Here is a 17926-nt window from a genome sequence, read left to right as displayed (position 1 = left end):
GCACGCTGCCAGGGCTTTCAACACGTGCTCTTTGAAGGAAAGGCAGGGAGCAATGAAGCAAACTATCACTTTTGTGTTTGTGGCAATGGGAGTGATTAAGCAAGCTAATTGTCTTTATTTTGGGATTGTGGACTGGAGCTTTGAACCATTTGAAGAGGAATTTCTGTTTTAGTCGGACTAAGTTTGAGATTGACTGCTGACACCTAAAAGTGGATTACATCACTTTAGGTAGCATATATAAGTTATCAATGATATTTCAAAGTACAGTTGCAATTATTCAGCTTATTCATGAATGGCGATGTACTGCTTGGCCAGTAGGATTCCCCCAGATCTTTTTTTTTTATTACATTTTTTTTTTTTTATTGATGGGTGAGGCACAAAAATATTGACAATGCTCATAGACCATAGATGAGTGGTGTACCAAATGAGCAAGAGCATGCTGACAGTGGTGAGCCTAAAAATGCTCATAGCAACAAGTCTGAAGCATCTTACATTACGGGAATGTTTTCTGTGCATTCAGGCTGCTTTTTGAACCAACAGGCTCTCTGCATCCTGAGCCGACCTCATATTTGCTTCATTAAACTTCTTAAGAGATCTCTTGCTTTTACATTGGAGTAAATTCCCCATTAAATAATCTGTAATTTGTTTCCAGAAAATATATTGGGTTGTGTTTGGTGCCTACTAGCCCACCCCCGTGCTCCTCTAAACCCCCCTGGTCTGCAGCAAAAAGTGGGGGCTTGTCCAGGGGTGGGCATCTCCACTAGCTGGAGTGCCCTTGGTACTGTAACACGAGGCCTGAGCCTTTGATGCTCACCCCCAGCTGTTACAGTTCTTGCAGGGAACCCAGGACAGGCTTTGTTTCTGACCACAGAATGCACAAGGGCACTCACCCCATGTGGTCAGAAACTCGTCTGGAAGTGGTAGGCTGGCATAGACCAGTCAGTCCTACACTACCAGGCTGGCTGACATACAGGGGGCATCTCTAAGATGCCCTCTGTGTGCATTTTTCAATAAATCCCACACTGGTATCAGTGTGGGTTTATTGTGCTGAGAAGTTTGATACAAAACTTCCCAGTATTCAATGTAGTCATTATGGTTCTGTGGAGTCCGTAATGATAAACTCCCAGACCATATACCCAGTATGGCTACCCTGCACTTACAATGTCCAAGAATTGACAGACTCTGTAGGGGCATATTGCTCATACAGCTATGCCCTCACCGGTGGTATAGTGCACCCTGCCTTAGGGCTGTAAGGCCTGCTAGAGGGGTGACTTACCTATGCCACAGACAGTGCTTTGTGGGCATGGCACTCTGAGGTCCCTTCCCCCCTCTTATATTATACTCTGAGGGGAGTGCCATGTCGACTTTGTCTTTTCTCCCCACCAGCACACACAAGCTGCAAGGCAGTGTGTCTGTACTCAGCGAGGGGTCCCTTAGGGTGGCATAATACATGCTGCAGCCCTTAGGGACTTTCCCTGGCCATAGGGCCCTTGGTATCTGGGGTACCTTTTACAAGGGACTTAACTGTGTGCCATGGCTGTGCCAATTGGGTAACAAAGGTACAGTTTTTGGGAAAGAATACTGGCGCTGGGGCCTGGTTAGCAGGGTCCCAGCACACTTTCAATCAAAGTTGGCATCAGCACTAGGCAAAAAGTGAGGGGGTAACAATGCCAACAGTAGCATTTTCCTACACATACCTGCGTTTTTTCCTCTCTTTGTGCACCAAGTGTGATGTTTGAAAATTCACAGTGAAGAATGTGGACACCTTGTGCCACATCAGAATGGTTTTTCTATTCTACTGTATTTGTTGTTGCTCTTATAATATGGTAAGAATGCAGCACCAAACAAACACCATTCCGTATGAAATATGCTGCATCTTGCATTCATTATGGAAATAAATTGTAAATATTTAAGACATTTTCCTTCCATGGCCACAACTAATTCATGTTTCCTTTTCTCTCTTAAACAAAAAAATACTCAATTTATGGCAGAAGGTAGCCCTTGTGTGTAACCATATCCTGTTTTTATATTGAAGTCAAAAACGAATCTCTCAGGTTTTTGACCTGTCTGATGACTAGGACATATATAGTAATTTGTTGTGTTTTGATGATGCCAGATTGCCATCTATCCAGGCTTGATGTAACTTTCTAGATATCGTGCATTTCCTTCTTGTCAACTGGAATCCTATGAAATAATGCACGGAATGACTTGGAACAATAACCTAATGAGTTTGCCTGACAAAAAAATATGAGTTTATTGCTCCTGATGTGTGATTATACCAACCCACCAAAATGCAGCAGATATTCTATCCACCCTATTTGAAGAATACTTGTAGTCTGAGTAGGAGAGACCAGGCATCCAACAAGCTCTAAATAATTTTCCTAATGTTTTTTGTTCAAAATGATTAAGGTACAGAATATTCACTGGTTACCCATCTTTCTTCGTTGCTTTTTTGATACTCATCAACTAATCCTGAGCTACAGCTAGACACGTTACTTCTTATTTATTCATAGGAATCCTCTAAGTCGTTTTAACTAGATGCTGAAGAAAATATGATAGTAGAAAGAGCCTTGCCTCCTTTTTCCTGTGATGGCCATGTCATCAGCATAAAGCTGTATTTTGGAGGGAGGATATGCTGGATGTTAGAGGCAGGATCAACAACAAAGCACATAAACCTAGCTCCATCACAAATGATAATGGCTAAATGTTCACTGAAAGGACTCAAAAATATAAGTGGTACTCTGCGCCATTGCAGGCTCCATCTGGTGGTCTGACTGTCCCCATATCTTTCATAAGAATTTAGGGGCCAGATGCAGGAAAATGCCAATTTGCGACTTGCAAATTGCGAGTCCCTGCGACTCGCAATTTGCAAGTCGCAAATTGGTATGCAGAACGGTGTCTCAGACACCGTCTGCGACTCGCTATGGGGTCGCAATGACCCACCTCATTAATATTCATGAGGTGGGTCGCAAATTGCGGCCCCATAGCGAGTCCAGGCACTCGCAAACATGGAGGCCTGCTGTCGTCAGCAGACCTCCATGTTCGTGACTGCTTTCTCAATAAAGCAGTTTTTTTTTTAAGTGTAGCCCGTTTTCCTTAAAGGAAAACGAGCTGCACTTAAAAAAAAAAACGAAACCTTTAGTTTCGGTATTTTTTCAGGGCAGGCAGTGGTCCCTTGGACCACTACCTGCCCTGAAAAAAAATGTTTTGGGTCCATTCACAAACTGGAAGGGGTCCCATGGGGACCCCTTCCAATTTGCGAGTGGGTTACCATCCACTTGAAGTGGATGGTAACTGCGATACCCTTTGCGACTGCATATGCGGTCGCAAATGGTATTGCATTCCACTCCGAATCGCAAATAGGAAGGGAACACCCCTTCCTATTTGCGATTCTGAAATGCATATTGCGAGTCGGTCCCGACTCGCAATATGCATTTCTGCATAGCAAAGAGGCATTTGCGCCTCGCAAACGGCGATTTTCGCCGTTTGCGACGCGCAAATCCTTTGCTACATCTGGCCCTTAATTGGCAGTTGACCAATGATATACTGACCTTCACTGAATTAGTGAATTTGGGACAGTGGGGGCAGCGGTGAGTTTTAGCCTTTTAGTGACAGAATGTAGGATTGCTCAACGCAGGATAATGGTTGCTTTTTACAGGAGCTAACAGTTGTATGCAAAAAGGAGTAGTTGCTTCATGAATCTGCCTACAGTTCCAACAAAAAGTCAAAATAAATTTAATTTGCTTTAAATTTACCTACCTCCTGCTTCAGGAGGTCATCCTTAACCTTTGAATTGAAGATATCTCCATTGGGAGGCTGAGCCTCTGCTGCTTCACAGTCTCATTGTTAATCCTTGTCCAAAAACTAGTTGTATATGGGTAGGAGGGAGCAAATTCCTCGATTTTAAGACCCTGCGTATCCCTTTCTTTTCATTCTGCCCTCTGATGACTTTAAATATCTGATGACATGCCATTGCACTCTAAACTAAGGGAAGAAGGAGATGTTCTAAAAGTCCATCTGCAGCAGGGATTAATTGTGGCTACATCTATTTGGTATTGGTTGGAGCAGGTTACCTGGCACTCATATCTGTTGAATGTTTGAGTAAAACGGAGCCCATAAGTAAGAATTGTAGCAGTGTGGATGCTGAGGACAGATCCTACTGTAGCCTGGTTCTATGTTGTTAGAAGGCACCACTAATTGCAGGCGCTCTCCACTCCCACTTTTGTCTACTGTATGGTTGTCTCCATCTACTTCTTCATCTGTCCCAGCCCAGTGAGCTACAGACACAGACAGACCCATGGCCACACAGACATCCGCAGTGCCTTGCACCTATGGCTATTGCCACATGCTCCTCTCATCTCCTTTTGTCTTCTTTATCTTCTGGGCACCACGCATCATCTCTGGCTGTAGACAGACCCACACACTGTCCCAATGCAATCTCCAAGCCACAGGTGCTAATGAGAATTCATGCCATTGCAGTAGAAGGTACTTTTCAGCAAACTAGATTTATCTTATTTTCACATGATTCACGGTTTCAGTGGCATTTAAAGATTGGGAATGTGGGATATTGCATGTAGCTAGATACCTCCAACTGAGTTTCCAGATGGCCATCGCCTACAATACCTAAAGATTCCATGGAGAGATTAGAAATCCGCAGCAAGAATGAGTCTAGCAACATTCCTTATTTGAGGGAGAGGGGTGCTTATTAAGAAGAATTCACTTAAAAGTATTGTGTGTTGAATAAGAAAGACACATACCTCTTTAGTCCATGTTAATTGATAGACACCCAGGTGGAAATGGTGCTGGGTATCATTTGGATGAGTGAACATTTTGAAATCGCTTACAACACGGTGAAGGACTAGGAGGAAGAATGTCATCTTTGTTTAAGATATTGAGCGTGTCATTCACAATCTGCCATGGGTCAGTTTCTGGACTGTAGTGGCGACAACCCTAATTGGTATTTCTCACTGACACTTCTTACTGCAGATTACTTCACCTTTTTAGAAGGAGCTTGACTGAATCATAAATTTACATAGCAACTATTTCTGCACAACAGCAGGTAGCGCCATGGGACTATGTGGTGACCTGCACCACATCCAGAAGCGACAGCAAAGAGCTGTTTGTAGGTGTCACTCTTGGTTGCTGGCATCAGTTCCTTTCTTTAGCTGCCTATAGAAAACCCACCTTTTCTGCGTGGTTGCCTCAGATTTTTTTTGCCTTTTACTGGACCCTATATTTTTCCTGGCTTTAGAACTCCGTGCACTCTAACTCTGCTAACCAGTCGTCAAGTGCTTGTGCTCCTCCTTAACCATGGTTAAATTGCCTTTGTCCTGATTGGCATGTTTAACTTGCTAGTAAGTCCTTAGTATATGGTGTAAAAAGTAACCAGAGGGCCTGGAAGTTAAATGCCACTCGTGGACTGCAGCGCATATTGTGGCATCCAGTAGCAGTGCAAATCTGGCTTTAGGTCTACTTTGTGTAGTCTGACTGTTGCAGCATAAACCCTGCAGTACGACGTGTCAAAATAACCCCTTTTTCACATAACACCTTCCCTTTACATATTAATAAGTCAACACTGTGTAGGGCTTACAGCCCACAAGATAGAGTGCATGGTATTTAAAAGTAGGACATGTAGAAAAGTAATGTTACCATGTTCCTACAGTGACAAGGCTGAAAAAGATAATTTTCAAGGTGGGAGGCCTAACTGTTCTTTGTAGAAAACTAGAGGACAGATTAAAAGACTAATACTGTATTTTGGGAATGCGACTAGCTCGAAAAATAGTTCTACATTTTTAATAGTTTTAAAAAATGTAATTGTAAAGTTGGATTTTAAAAAAAATATTAAAGAAAAGTAAATTTTACAATTTACCCATTACCTACCTGACCTGGCAGAAGGCTAAATAGCGTAAACCTTTTTCAGCTCTCACCATGTGCTTAGCCTTGATAGGTATGAAATGCCTTCAATGAGAGAGCAGTAAGCTGACATGAATGATAAATGATTCCTGAACATCAGTGACTATTTCAAGTGGGGGATCTGGTGATCCTGCAACACAACACTCTCGGATCCTCCTTCACAGGTCAGTTAAACCATATGAACACTTGAGGCACCCTTGAAAACAGGATGACAAGATAATTATTGTGGATCACCTGTCTGGTTGCTGAATTTGTCTGCTCTTGGGTGTTTGGCCTCTGTCTCTGGGGCTGTTTTGGGGATAGAACCTGTCTCAAAGTGGATTTTAGTGTTGGATGTGTAAGGATAGTAGGATTACCATGGTACACTCCCCACTCACACCCCCAGCCTTTAAGCCCATGTTTAGTGTGTCCAAAGACGTCTGCCATCTTGGATTTGCCCTGACACATTGCATTTTGGGCCTATTTGCAGTAAGGCAAACAGGAGCTACTAAGAAAACGTATAGTGTTGGCTCCAGAAACTTTTACCCCATTAATTAGGGAGTGACCTAGAATCATCTCCACCTACTATCTTATGACACAGACAGATATGGCAGCACTAGGCACCCTTTTCAGAACACTTTCTGGACCTGTGAAAAAAATCAGAAGAGGTTTGGGCCTGCTGCCTGTGATCTGAGAGGAGCATCTAAGGACTGGACCTGCCCCCTCATGTACCCAGGGCAAAGAAGTGGACTCTAAGTGTCAGTTGGTTTGACCTTCTGTGTGGCCACAGGGAGAGAACAAGCTGCAAGATGACTTTTCTTCAAAGTACACAGCTGACCAGTGGCAAATGGACCTTAACTGGACCCTGCTGTGGGCCTCCACCTTACGCTTGAGAGTCTCCAAGTGCCTCCTCTGAGGTCATGGTGTGGCTTTAGAAGTCTCTTCCTGTGGTTAAATTGGACTTAAAAGACTTGGGGCCTGATTTAGATATTGACGGGTTATTCTGTCACAATAGTGACAGATATCCTATTATTAGTTTCCCGATGCGTAAGCGGACAGAAACAGTTTCCGCCCAGCGGGAACCAGCACACAACATTGACAACACAGCTAAGAAGACAGTGAAAAGCGCGATGGGGCTGTCCATGGGGGGCCCCTGCACTGCCCATGCCAAGGGCTGCATGCAGCGTTGGCCTAGCGGATTAGGACTGCCGGCACCACTAGCCCCTCCTGTGGAGGGAAACTGGCAGTTCTGCCGGTCCGACCATGTTGCTTTCGCCATGGTCATAATGTGGCGGTCTGACCGCCGCCAAAGCGTTGAGACCACCGCTTTGGCAGCGGTCTGGCGGTCCTAGGACCACCAAACTCATAAAAAATGTATATAAATGTGAAAATGATCCAAATTGGCTTGATTGCAAGGCACTTTCACGCATTGCCTTTACACACAATGGAGCATGTTTTATACATACATCCAAAGTTCTATACTTTGCTTTGGCACAGGGGCTCAAATTGAATTAATTTGTGGAAAACCTTTTCTCTTCTGACACTTTTGTCTTACGGTACTTTAATGCTGTTTACCTGCTGGGGTAATACATGGAAGCCCCCTGGGACACAGCGGGACTTTGCAAGCCGTAACTGGTGAATTTCACATTGCTTTTGATTAAACTATCCAAGAGGGGATGCAGGGAAAATATTTCTTGAGAGTTGGTCTAGCCATAACAGATTGTGTTGGACATGCCATTTTCACCAGTGTTATGATCCATCGCCATCAGTGGATGCATAGTACAGGATTCCCTGGAAACGTGCTGGTATCCTGTTAGACAAGCCTTTCTGTAGCTCAAAATGTTTCAGTGAAAGGGTTGTGTTGGAATACTGCAGGGACAGCTGGACTACAGCACAATCGTATTCTGTGACCTCTCCAGCTTGTCAGTTCCACTAGCTTTACCCGGGTTCAGCAGATACTTGCAAGGTCTCACCTGTCAACAAAGACGGTACTTGCAACCTGTGGTGTAGCTAGTAGAGCCCATTTGCAGCTCAACAGGACCTAGTGGTTTCAGAGTTCATGCACACGTCGAGGAACAGCAACCTTCCTACTCTTCCTTGATCGCAACACCTGTGGCCAAGCCATACTGATTTCTCATCCTTTGGCAATGTTGTCCAGTAGGGGAAGAATGTGGGTGTGTGGGTGTGTTTTTTGTTTTTCGGGCATGCCATTATATCTGGTCAGTGGACGGTGCAGATTGTTCAGAGGAGTTATGCCCTATGCTTCACATCTTCACCCTTTACATCCTGCCTGTTTTAGCTCAGACTTCAGCGATCATATTGACGTCCTAGTGCAGGAACTTCAGTCATTCTTTGCCAAAGTGACCATAAGATGGTCCCAGAGTGTAGGAAGGTGAGGGTTGATGCTCCCAATATTTGTGCCAAAAAAGATAAAGGTCTTAATCAGTTTTAGATATATTCTTCTGAACGCCTTCCTGCTGGATGGCACATTCAAGATGCTGACTAGCTGAGATCATTTCTATTCAGGATCCAGGGGGTGGAATTGCAGGACTTCTATTTTAATGAGCTCCTACTGCAGTCCCACAGATGTTACCTTCTGTTTGTGGTGCATAGAGCATTTCCAATATGCTGTTCTACCTTTGGGTCCCACCTCTGCGACGTGGGAGTTTATGAAGGTGATGGCAGTGGTTGCGGATCATCTTCCAGGTTGGGGATACATGTATTTCCATATCTTGATGACTTGTTGCTGAATGGAGGCGCACCACAGTCTGTTTTGAACCACCTACAATGACAGTAACGCTTCTTTGAACCCTGACGTTTTCCATCACCAAGCCGAAGATCCAGCCCTGGAGGGAGCTTGGGATATTTAGGTTCTGATCCCCTTGTTTCAGGCTCAATCCTGGATTCTGGCACAGGCCATTCTGAAGCTCCAGACACTCTTGGCTCATGCATCCTGCTGCTCCCACAAGCCCTCTGGCACATGCAGGTCTTGCCTCCCATGGGCTCAAAACCAGGGTTGTCCTTGGGCAGCATCTGCATTTTGAAAGAGACATAGCAGGATCTTCAGTGTTGGTAGGTGGACACCAGTCTGTTCTGCTGCAGGTCGTTCTCCCTAACCCTTGCAGAGCTTACTGTGGGTTGGATCGACCACCAGAGAGAAGCGGCTAAACACAGGGCCTTTGGTTTCCACTGGAGCATAAGCTCCATATAATCCTCTTGGAGCTCCATGCCTTTTGATGGGTGGAAAAAAAGCCGCCTTCCATCCATCAATGTGAAGCCAGTTCATGTCCTGACAGTCAATATGACCACCATGTGGTACTGCAACCAAGCAGGATGGTGTGGGGTCGTGGACCCTGTTGGGGTGGGGTCATTGGCCTTGTGTCAGGGGGCACTGCACCTTTTAGAAATCACTAAACCTCCTGTAGCATATAATTTGGCTGATGCCAAGGCAGACAAGCTGGGAGATGTCAGCAGCCAAAGAGTGTCTTCATTTGGAAGGGGCTCAAGCATTCTTCACCCAGTCAGATATTTTCACCACTGTTTTGAAACTACAGTGCCAAGCATCTTAAACACTGGAGTTTCCACTCGGAGGCTCTTAGGGAGCAGCATTCTGTTTGAAATTGAGCGTGAGCTCAGTCTAGCTCTTCTGGAGTACCCCCATCTCAAAATTTTCACATCTTACACCTCCATGTGGGTAGATTGAGAGGTGACAATTGAGCGGTTTTGATTTACCTACTAAACTAGTTGATGCTTTTGCAAAGAGGTGCCCTCCTGCCACATCTGTATGTTTGTGGCATTGAGGGACTGGTGTAGTGACCATCTAGATCAGTTGTTCCCAACCTGTGGTCCTGAGACCCCTGGGGTCTGCAACTTCTCAAAAAAGCAAATAATATTAACAGATTAGGTCCCCAGCTTTCAGTGATGATGATAAAGTGGGGTCCACAGAAGTCACAATGTTGGGAACCACTAATCTAGGTGATCCTCATCTAATGTTTTGTTGTTTGTGGCATGTCTGACCCTTCAATGCCTTTCACTGGGAACAGTTCAAGGTTATTTGTTGGCCCTTTTGGCCTTTTTAAGTTTCCCTGAGTCGACTAACCGTTATTTAAGTCACCAGCTGTAATGCACTTTCTAAAAGGACGCATGTACATGTTCCCACGCATACCTAACATAATGCCTCCATTGGTACTTGCATTCCTCTGTTTTTACTTTTAGGGCACAAAGAAGTACAGAGTCCGTGCAATGCTAAGAAAGGAAGGGCAATACGGGAACAAACCCAGTTCAGATGGGTTATCCTGTGCATAAAAGCATGCTGTTCCCTAGCCAAGAAAGAACTCCCTGAGTGCTACAGGTTTGTTGCACCAGATCCAAGGCTGGCACAATGGCATTGATGAGGGTTTTCATTATTGGACACCTGCCAGGATGCTTTATGCGTGCCTGTGCATACATTCCCCAAGCACTACAGCAATGAGAATCAAGTTGCCAGTGAAGGACATTTCGTCCTCTTGTCTTCCAGGCATTTGTGATGTATGTCCAATCCCTAAACTTTCCAGCTTTTGGGAGGCACTACTTGGGTATCTATTTAAAAGATGAGGACTCCACAGTTAGAAGTATCCATCAGAAGAACAAGTTGCTCTCCTTCTGGAATGCTCATTTTATTGCATATTCCCCATTGCCCTTGGACTCCTGGGATTCTGAAAAGGTCACAAGTTCTCCCCTCCGATGTGCTACTTTTGATCTGCGTCTGAGGGCGCAGAAAGCTTCAGGATAAATTGATGTCAGCAGATAAGTGTGGTGCCTAAGATGGTTCAAATTTGTCATGGAGTCTGATGGCGCTACCTGCTGGTGTGTAATAAGAATTGCTGTGAAAAAATTCTGGATCCAGTCTGGCACTGGGTATTCAAAAGATGAGGAATCTGCAGTTAGAGTATCCATGAGAGAGTGTTAATTAAGATAATTAACTTGTTCATATAGTATTCTTGATTGTGCAGATGGCATAATCTTGAAGTTGCTCTTTCCAGGACTTGGCTGTGGGGGATGCATCTATAGTTTTCAGGGTAGTGAGGGGTGCAGTGTAGAGTTTATATACTAAAGAAAGGATTCAGATGTACTGGGAAGGTGCTGGTTCTGATGATGTGCAGGTAAGGACTGAAGTTGTGAAGTGTTATTTGATAGGGGCATTCTAGTTTTTGTTTTCTTATGAGGTTGCTTTCATGGGTTTCAGTATACTTCCTAAGCCATTCATGGAAAAGCATTGGCATTGTGCTAGTTGGGAATTCACCATTGGAAGATACCACAGATGATGATATTGTGGTTCTAGAGTGAAGATCCTTGGCTTAATCAACATTGTGCCTCTGAGATTCTCCCATGTTTGTGTATTCCTTAATTCTCTTAAACATTATTAAATATAAACTATGTTATTCTGATGACCTCTTATTTAGATGTATAATGCCTTTTATAATGTTTCGCATATCTTTTGCTACTATTTGTCTTGTGGTTGTGTTTATTTTACTAAAACGTTGGAAAAAAGTTAAACCTTCAAAACAAGGCAAGTTTGCTGTTTTTTCTGGTACTGGGTCACCAATAATGAGAGGGGTGTTGCTCTGCCACCATCACATAGAACATCTTCTTACTAACATATGTTATCTTTTTGTTCTGAAATGTTGCCTCAGTTGTCCGTTAACTTAAGAGCAAGTCCTGTATAATTTCACTCTAATGTAATTATGTTTGTTTTGTAGCTGATAAATATAAAAACGCCACACCTGCTAATGCTGACAATGCACCGAAAAGTGTGGAGCCACTCATAAATTTAGATGGTGAGTATACACTTGAAACTCTTATTGATCATTAAAGTTTTATTTTTAAACTAAACCCCATTTTATGTATTGTGATTTGCAGTGTATGGAAAAATTTGATCTGATTTTGAAGCTTTTTGTACAGTTTTCGTAAATTTTGCAGCCCTCTTATTCAAAGGATTTTTGGTTCAGTTTCATTCGTATTATATTAAGTAACAAGCAAGCAATACATCACAATTGCAATTGCCATACATGAACAAGAAGATGTTATTTTATTCTTGTAGGTTCTCGCATACCAGACTTCAGGGAGGGAACAGCAAGCAGCATTAAAATTACCTACAATTTCTTACCTGTTCATAAAGCTACATATTAAGAAAATAATTGTGGGATTAGCCAAGGCTTGGATACTTATAATATGGCAACATGTAAGCATCAAAAGTAAAGATCTTTTTGGCAGAGTGCAAGGTTCCTTGTGCTCTGTATTGTAAGAAGCTCCCATTATTCAGGAACATGGCTTATGCAGCTGGAAGTTCTTGTCCAGAGCTATAGTCGCTCTTTACTCTGAAGCATATTCAGCAACTATATCCTGTATCCCCTCAAGAAGGCCCCCCACACCTTCAACTGGACTCTGTTCCTCACACTGTAAGACACCCCGCAGTGGGGGAACCCTTTCATTTTCCTGTACTACATGTACTTTGCTAATAGTGCACCTCATGTGGCATTTCACAATGTCAATAGGTCCGGAGTGTGAGGAGTATGCTCTGGCGTGGGTGCCATAGAGCTCTAGCATCTGTGGGAGAGCCCTACAGTGGTTCCGAGACTTCCTTGAAAATACCAAATACTGATAGACAAGGGGGTCTCGAAAGCCTCATGTTTAAGCCTCACTCTGTTTAACATGTAAGTGGCCCCCCTTGCCAACATCGTTAAATCCTTTGAATTTGAAGTATTGCTGTATGCCAATGACTCCCTGCTTGCCATCTACTTTGATACCTGCACAGAGTTAGAGACCTTATCCCCAAAGGTATGAGAGTGATCGCAGAATAGATGACAGCAAACTGTTTACAGTTAAACGCTGACTAAACAGAGATGATATTGTTCAGCAAGACTCACAAACTCTGGTCCTCCTGAATGGTGGCCTCCTGTTTTAGGTACAGCTTCTACTTCCAGGCAAGCAGTCAAGAATCTTGATGTTAAAATGGAACCCTTCTTCTCAATGATTATTTACGCTACTGGTATCTGCTTTAACACAGTGAACCTGCTGAGGATAGCTTTTTGTTTTTTTCCTCTCTGCTAGAAAATATTTATTCTAGGCTCTAGTTATTAGCAGAGTAGATTATGGAAACTCACTACTTGCTTCAGCAAATGAGACATTAATGTCCAAATTGCAAGTAGTACAAAACAACTTATTTGTAACCTCCCTTGTGGCTCTGCTTTTGCACCTCTTCTGAGAGCCTTATGCTGGCTGCCGGTCAGGAAATAAATCATCTTCAAAATATGTTGCTTTACGCACAAATCCTTAATGGGACAAGGTCCCAAATACTTGAACAGAAGCTCAAACTCTACTGCCCAGTTAGGAATTTGAGCTCTAGGAACAAAGCTTTACTCATTATTCCACTTATCCGACCGACGAGATGCAGAAGCAGGTCTTTCTTTTTCCTGGCTCCTTCCTATTGGAATAACTTACCATACAACATGAGTACTTGCACTGACCATATGAAATTCCTGAAATTGCGTACGAGAGCCATATTTTAAGTTAGTCCTGTTTTGTCTGAATCTGTCCACAGTGCCAAGATACCACTTAGTGGGTGATTACTATGCTGTGTTTAATTATATGAACATAACATAACATAGAGATCATGTTTCACTCTACAAGGCCCTAACGAGCCTAAACCTTTCTGGGGTTACGTTTATTCCCACTCAGAGTGGAGCAGGACTAGCAAATCAGGCAGGAGTGTTCCTGTTAGAGCAGGGACAAGGCTGATTTGCATGTTGCTAGTTCCTCTCTGAGGCGGCATGGTGGGCAGAAAATGATAGACTGGATTGTGGCCCAGAGTAAATACTGAGATGAATTCAGAAAATTCACCTTTTACTTTTACTTTTTTTTTTTTTTCCCTCAGTGTTTTACCCGCATTGCAGCTGTGTTATGATACTGGGGGACACTAAAAATGTACACACTCTAAGTGAGATCGGGTACTGCCTCTAGTCCAGGCCTTGCGGTGCCTGGCAATGGTGGCAGTTTGAGTAGTATACAGGATGTTTAGGGCTTTCCTCTTGCACCCCTCCAAGTAGACTTTCTAATGTCTCTCCGTGTAAGAGGTCCACCTGTCCAACATACCTGGATTCCCTTGCCTTCGTCATGTCTTGGACTTGCATAGAGTGTGTTTTTGTGGACGGGAAGTGTACAGGTAACCTGCTGAAATGTGGGGGTCCATTTCATTTTTTGAGGGATGGCTATGCCCATCCCTGACCTACCAAACTGCATGTATGCCTTCCCAGTCCCTCGCTCAAACATTTGTGTACCTGGTGAGTGCAGGGGATCACTAGCCTATTTTATTTGACCAATGCAGAGATTGACTTGCTTTTTGTGAACCTGCCTGTCCCAGCTTCCTGTGTTGTTGCCATTCCCATAGCAATGTGATGTAGATTGGATTCAGGCAACGTGCACACCTAGGACCAATCCTATTTCTATTTACTCACTTGTATTTATGTAAAAAAAAATTATTATTTTTTTAAAGCAAACCAGATTGGACATTGATTGAGCACGACATAGTAAATATTATTCAATCTTTTTGTCTACCCTCCTTCCCTTACTAGGGCCTCAAGTCATGGCTGCTTGAACTTGCTCCCCTGCGAGAGCCATGTGCCCAAAATAAGTACCTTGATTATTCAGTTGGAGATGCCTTTGTATTGTACACCAGTGGCAAGCAATGGTATAAACATGTTACAGCCCTGTTACCACTCAAATCCAAGGTCCTGGGGAACAGTGTATACACACTGTATGGCTTCTGAAATCCAGACAATTGCAAGAACCTTTTTGAAGGAAAGGTGTATGTTAGGAAATTGTGTCCTGAGTAGTACTGTTCACTGAATTTCTCCTCTTTCAATTTTGTTGGTTTTCGCAGGATGACTCCTCTCATGTCCACATTCTAGGTTTCAACTGGAATATTTTTATTTTTAGTTTTATTTGTGTGCTTATTTATTGGAGTGGGTTTAGTGTCTATTTGACACGGGCATGCTCCATTGTTCAGGCAAATGCTGGAAGCTTGCTTGACTGTGAAATGTTTTCTAGTTTGTCTGTTCCCTTGTTAGGTAGGCCAGGAAACAGTACATTGTAGTAGTCTAAACTTTCCATTTCAAGGTTTCTTTTGAGATCTCTTTCATGGTGAGCTTTTTGCATAGCACCAAAAGTTGTACATTGGTATTGAATGAGAGCTCTGAACTGACAATAATCCCCAGGTTCTTGCCTTTTTTCAGTGGTGTTGGGATAGATCGCAGCATTTTAATGCTTGGCAAAGGAAGATTTAGATGTGTCCGGAGCAAGCAGAGTTAGGATTTCTGTATTTTTCCCACTAGAGACAGAGAAAGGTTTCCCTCATCCATTGTTATGTATGGTCTAGGCTGTTGTTAAAGTTCATAGAGTTCTTCAATTCTTTCTACAGGAGAATGTAGGTCTGGGTATCCTCATCCTGCTTGTGGAAGTGGGTTTGATGCTATTCCAGTAACTGGGAAAGAGGCTGGACGTAACAGCTGAAGATTGATCACACAGTGGTTTACTTCACAGACATCTGTTAGAGTTTTGGTTAGAGGTTCTGATGGGTGCAATCTCCAAGGAAGAAGCTAAACTCGTTGAAGGCATTCTTTCTTATCCAAAACCAGACTCTTAGCCTGTTCAGCAAAATTAAATGGTCTGCTGTGCTATAGGCTGTAAAGAGGTCGGGAAGAATCTGGTCAGCTTGTTGACCTTATTCGAGCGTGTCAGGGTTTTGTCTTCAGCATCAGCCAGATGGATTTTGTTCTTCTATGAGCGACGCTCTGATTGACGACTGTACTGCAGCTCTTTCAGTTTGACCCATTTTGCTGGGTTGTGGTAGGTGACATTGGTTGGATGCAGAATATTAAAAGAGGAACTGCCATTGTTTCATTTTAAAAAGTGGATATATGACTGGTCTTTGGGGAGGCATTTATCCTTTTAATTATGTTAGAAGCTTTTGCTGGGAAATTGTGTTTAAGGGATGGCAATGGACAAGTGGGGTGAGAGCGAGCGCACTAATAGGGGGATCAGTGGTGTGTTTTCCTTGACAACTGTGTGACTACAGGAGCTTGTCCACCCACCCCGAATGGTATGAATGGTAGCCCAATTTGGGTACCATGTCCCTGCTTGTGAGTAAGGCGAGCTAAAAGACTCCCTCTGCATGCAAGTATTATCGCTGCATGTTTTGTGTGTTTGTTTCAAACTGACTGTACGTTGATGTAGGGGTTCATAGTAACCCCTTTTTAATTTTGTTTTTGAGACTTGCCTGCTGGTGATATAGAATATCGGATAGAGGCTTATAGTTGCAGATTCCTCACCTTAGAATTTCCCCCAGGGGTCAGTCTGGATTCAGATTTTTCTCGAGCACTACCCCTTTGCGGCCCTCAAGTGGTATTGGTTGGGTCTGTGTCCGTTGTTGGCATTGTGTGCACCGGATGTGCCGTCTCTGGACCTCTATAGGCGCCACCCCGGTACGCTGACATCAGTTCTTTTCTTTTCGCACCAGTCAGCGCAGATCCAAAGAAGAGCTACTCCTCAGTCACTTTTTGACTGGTCTTTTCCAACTTTTTGTCGAAGATTTTTGAATGTCTACACACCTGGTGTGTCCAGATGTTGTCACCTAAGACCAGATTCAAGCCCTGCGATTCCTGTCATCAGGCAATGTTTGTGACTGATCCACACTCCGTATGCTTGTGTTGCCTGGAGTGCGACCACGACCCGAAGTTGTACTCCAAGTGCTACGCCATGAATCTGAAAGTTTGGTCGAAAGGAAGGTCCCGGGATCGGTTGCAGAACCCCCATTCTTCATCGTCTCACTCCAAGTCCTCGGGATGGCTGGTTAAGTCGAGGCAGAAAAAGAAGTCGAAGAAGAACAAACGTTCTTCTTCCTCACCCTGTCCATCGGCTGACTAGACGAAGGAAAAGGAGCCTTGTCGGTCCAAGCCTCCATACTCTGAGCCTGCTTCTGGTTTGGCCCCGCACCTATCTAGGTTTCTGGGAGCCGGAATGACCCCTGCCCAACTCAGAGAGTTTTATGAGGCCATGCATCTCATATTTGGACAGATGACTCCCCTGGAGTGCCCTCCTGTCCTGTGGGGTCAGCAGGGACAACCTCAGATTCTGACCTGGCGGCTTTGTTTTTGGCTCTGAGGGGGGCTCCCATGGACCCATTCCTGGATCTGAACCGGTGTCCCTCGTACCACTTTGACTTTCCCTGACGCTGCCCATTCCCCTAAGTGGGGTCCACCCCATCCTCATTGCTGACTCCTACACAGAGTTTGACCGGTGTCACACAATGCAGATACCGACTTCGACGGCGACTTTGCTCCCTAGGTCGGATCCTGACCCTTATTCTCTTTTGTTTGGTACAGTGAGGATTGGGAGGCGACCCTTGACCCTTTGGATTACCAGCTAGAAGATCCCATGGACTGGCGGACGCACCTGGGTGAGCTAGTCGATACTTCCCCTGACACTGACATGCTTTCTACCCCTACCGTGGCTACAGAGGACAAAACGTCCTACTCAGTGGTGGTGCGAGGTGCGTCTGAGAGCCTTGGGTATCCAGCCGCCTTCAGTGTCTGTCAGGACTAACCACCTGACAGAGGTGCTTCAGCCTGGGGCTTCCTCTTGTGAACCCCTTTTGCCCTTTAATGAATCCCTTACTCATGTCCTGGTGGGAATCTGGTCCAAACCCAGCACAGGGGTTCCGGTGAACAGGACAAACGCCCACCAATATAAACCCACTCCCAATGGCCCAGTGTTCCTGACGCAGCACCCAACCCATGAGAGCTTGGTTATCCAAGCCTTCACATCCCTGGGCGAATTCCCTTCCGCACCTCCGGATAGAGAATCCAAGAGGCTTGATCAACTTGGTAAATAAGTTTGTTTTTTTTCCTCCAGCCTGGCATTGCGGTCCGTGAACACTGCATGCCTTTTGGGCCCTTACACCCAAACTTTATGGGACACAGTCGTGCGGATGCTGTCACAG

The 17926-nt window shown here is 44.3% G+C and overlaps 1 protein-coding gene across 2 annotated transcripts in view; it reads left to right on the top strand.

Moving 5' to 3' along the window:
- Nucleotides 1-17926, top strand: part of RTRAF (RNA transcription, translation and transport factor) — a 92077-nt gene that overhangs the window by 30541 nt on the left and 43610 nt on the right. For both annotated transcript variants that reach the window (XM_069208634.1, XM_069208635.1), the window contains exon 4: nucleotides 11631-11708. In XM_069208634.1, coding sequence (XP_069064735.1) covers nucleotides 11631-11708 — 78 coding nt within the window. The remainder of the gene's footprint in view (nucleotides 1-11630; nucleotides 11709-17926) is intronic.

This window comes from Pleurodeles waltl, chromosome 9 (genome assembly GCF_031143425.1).
Source record: "Pleurodeles waltl isolate 20211129_DDA chromosome 9, aPleWal1.hap1.20221129, whole genome shotgun sequence".
Classification (NCBI taxonomy): Eukaryota; Metazoa; Chordata; class Amphibia; order Caudata; family Salamandridae; genus Pleurodeles; species Pleurodeles waltl.
The sequence above is the reverse complement of the archived record's forward strand: the minus strand, read 5'-3'. Positions and strand labels throughout refer to the sequence as shown.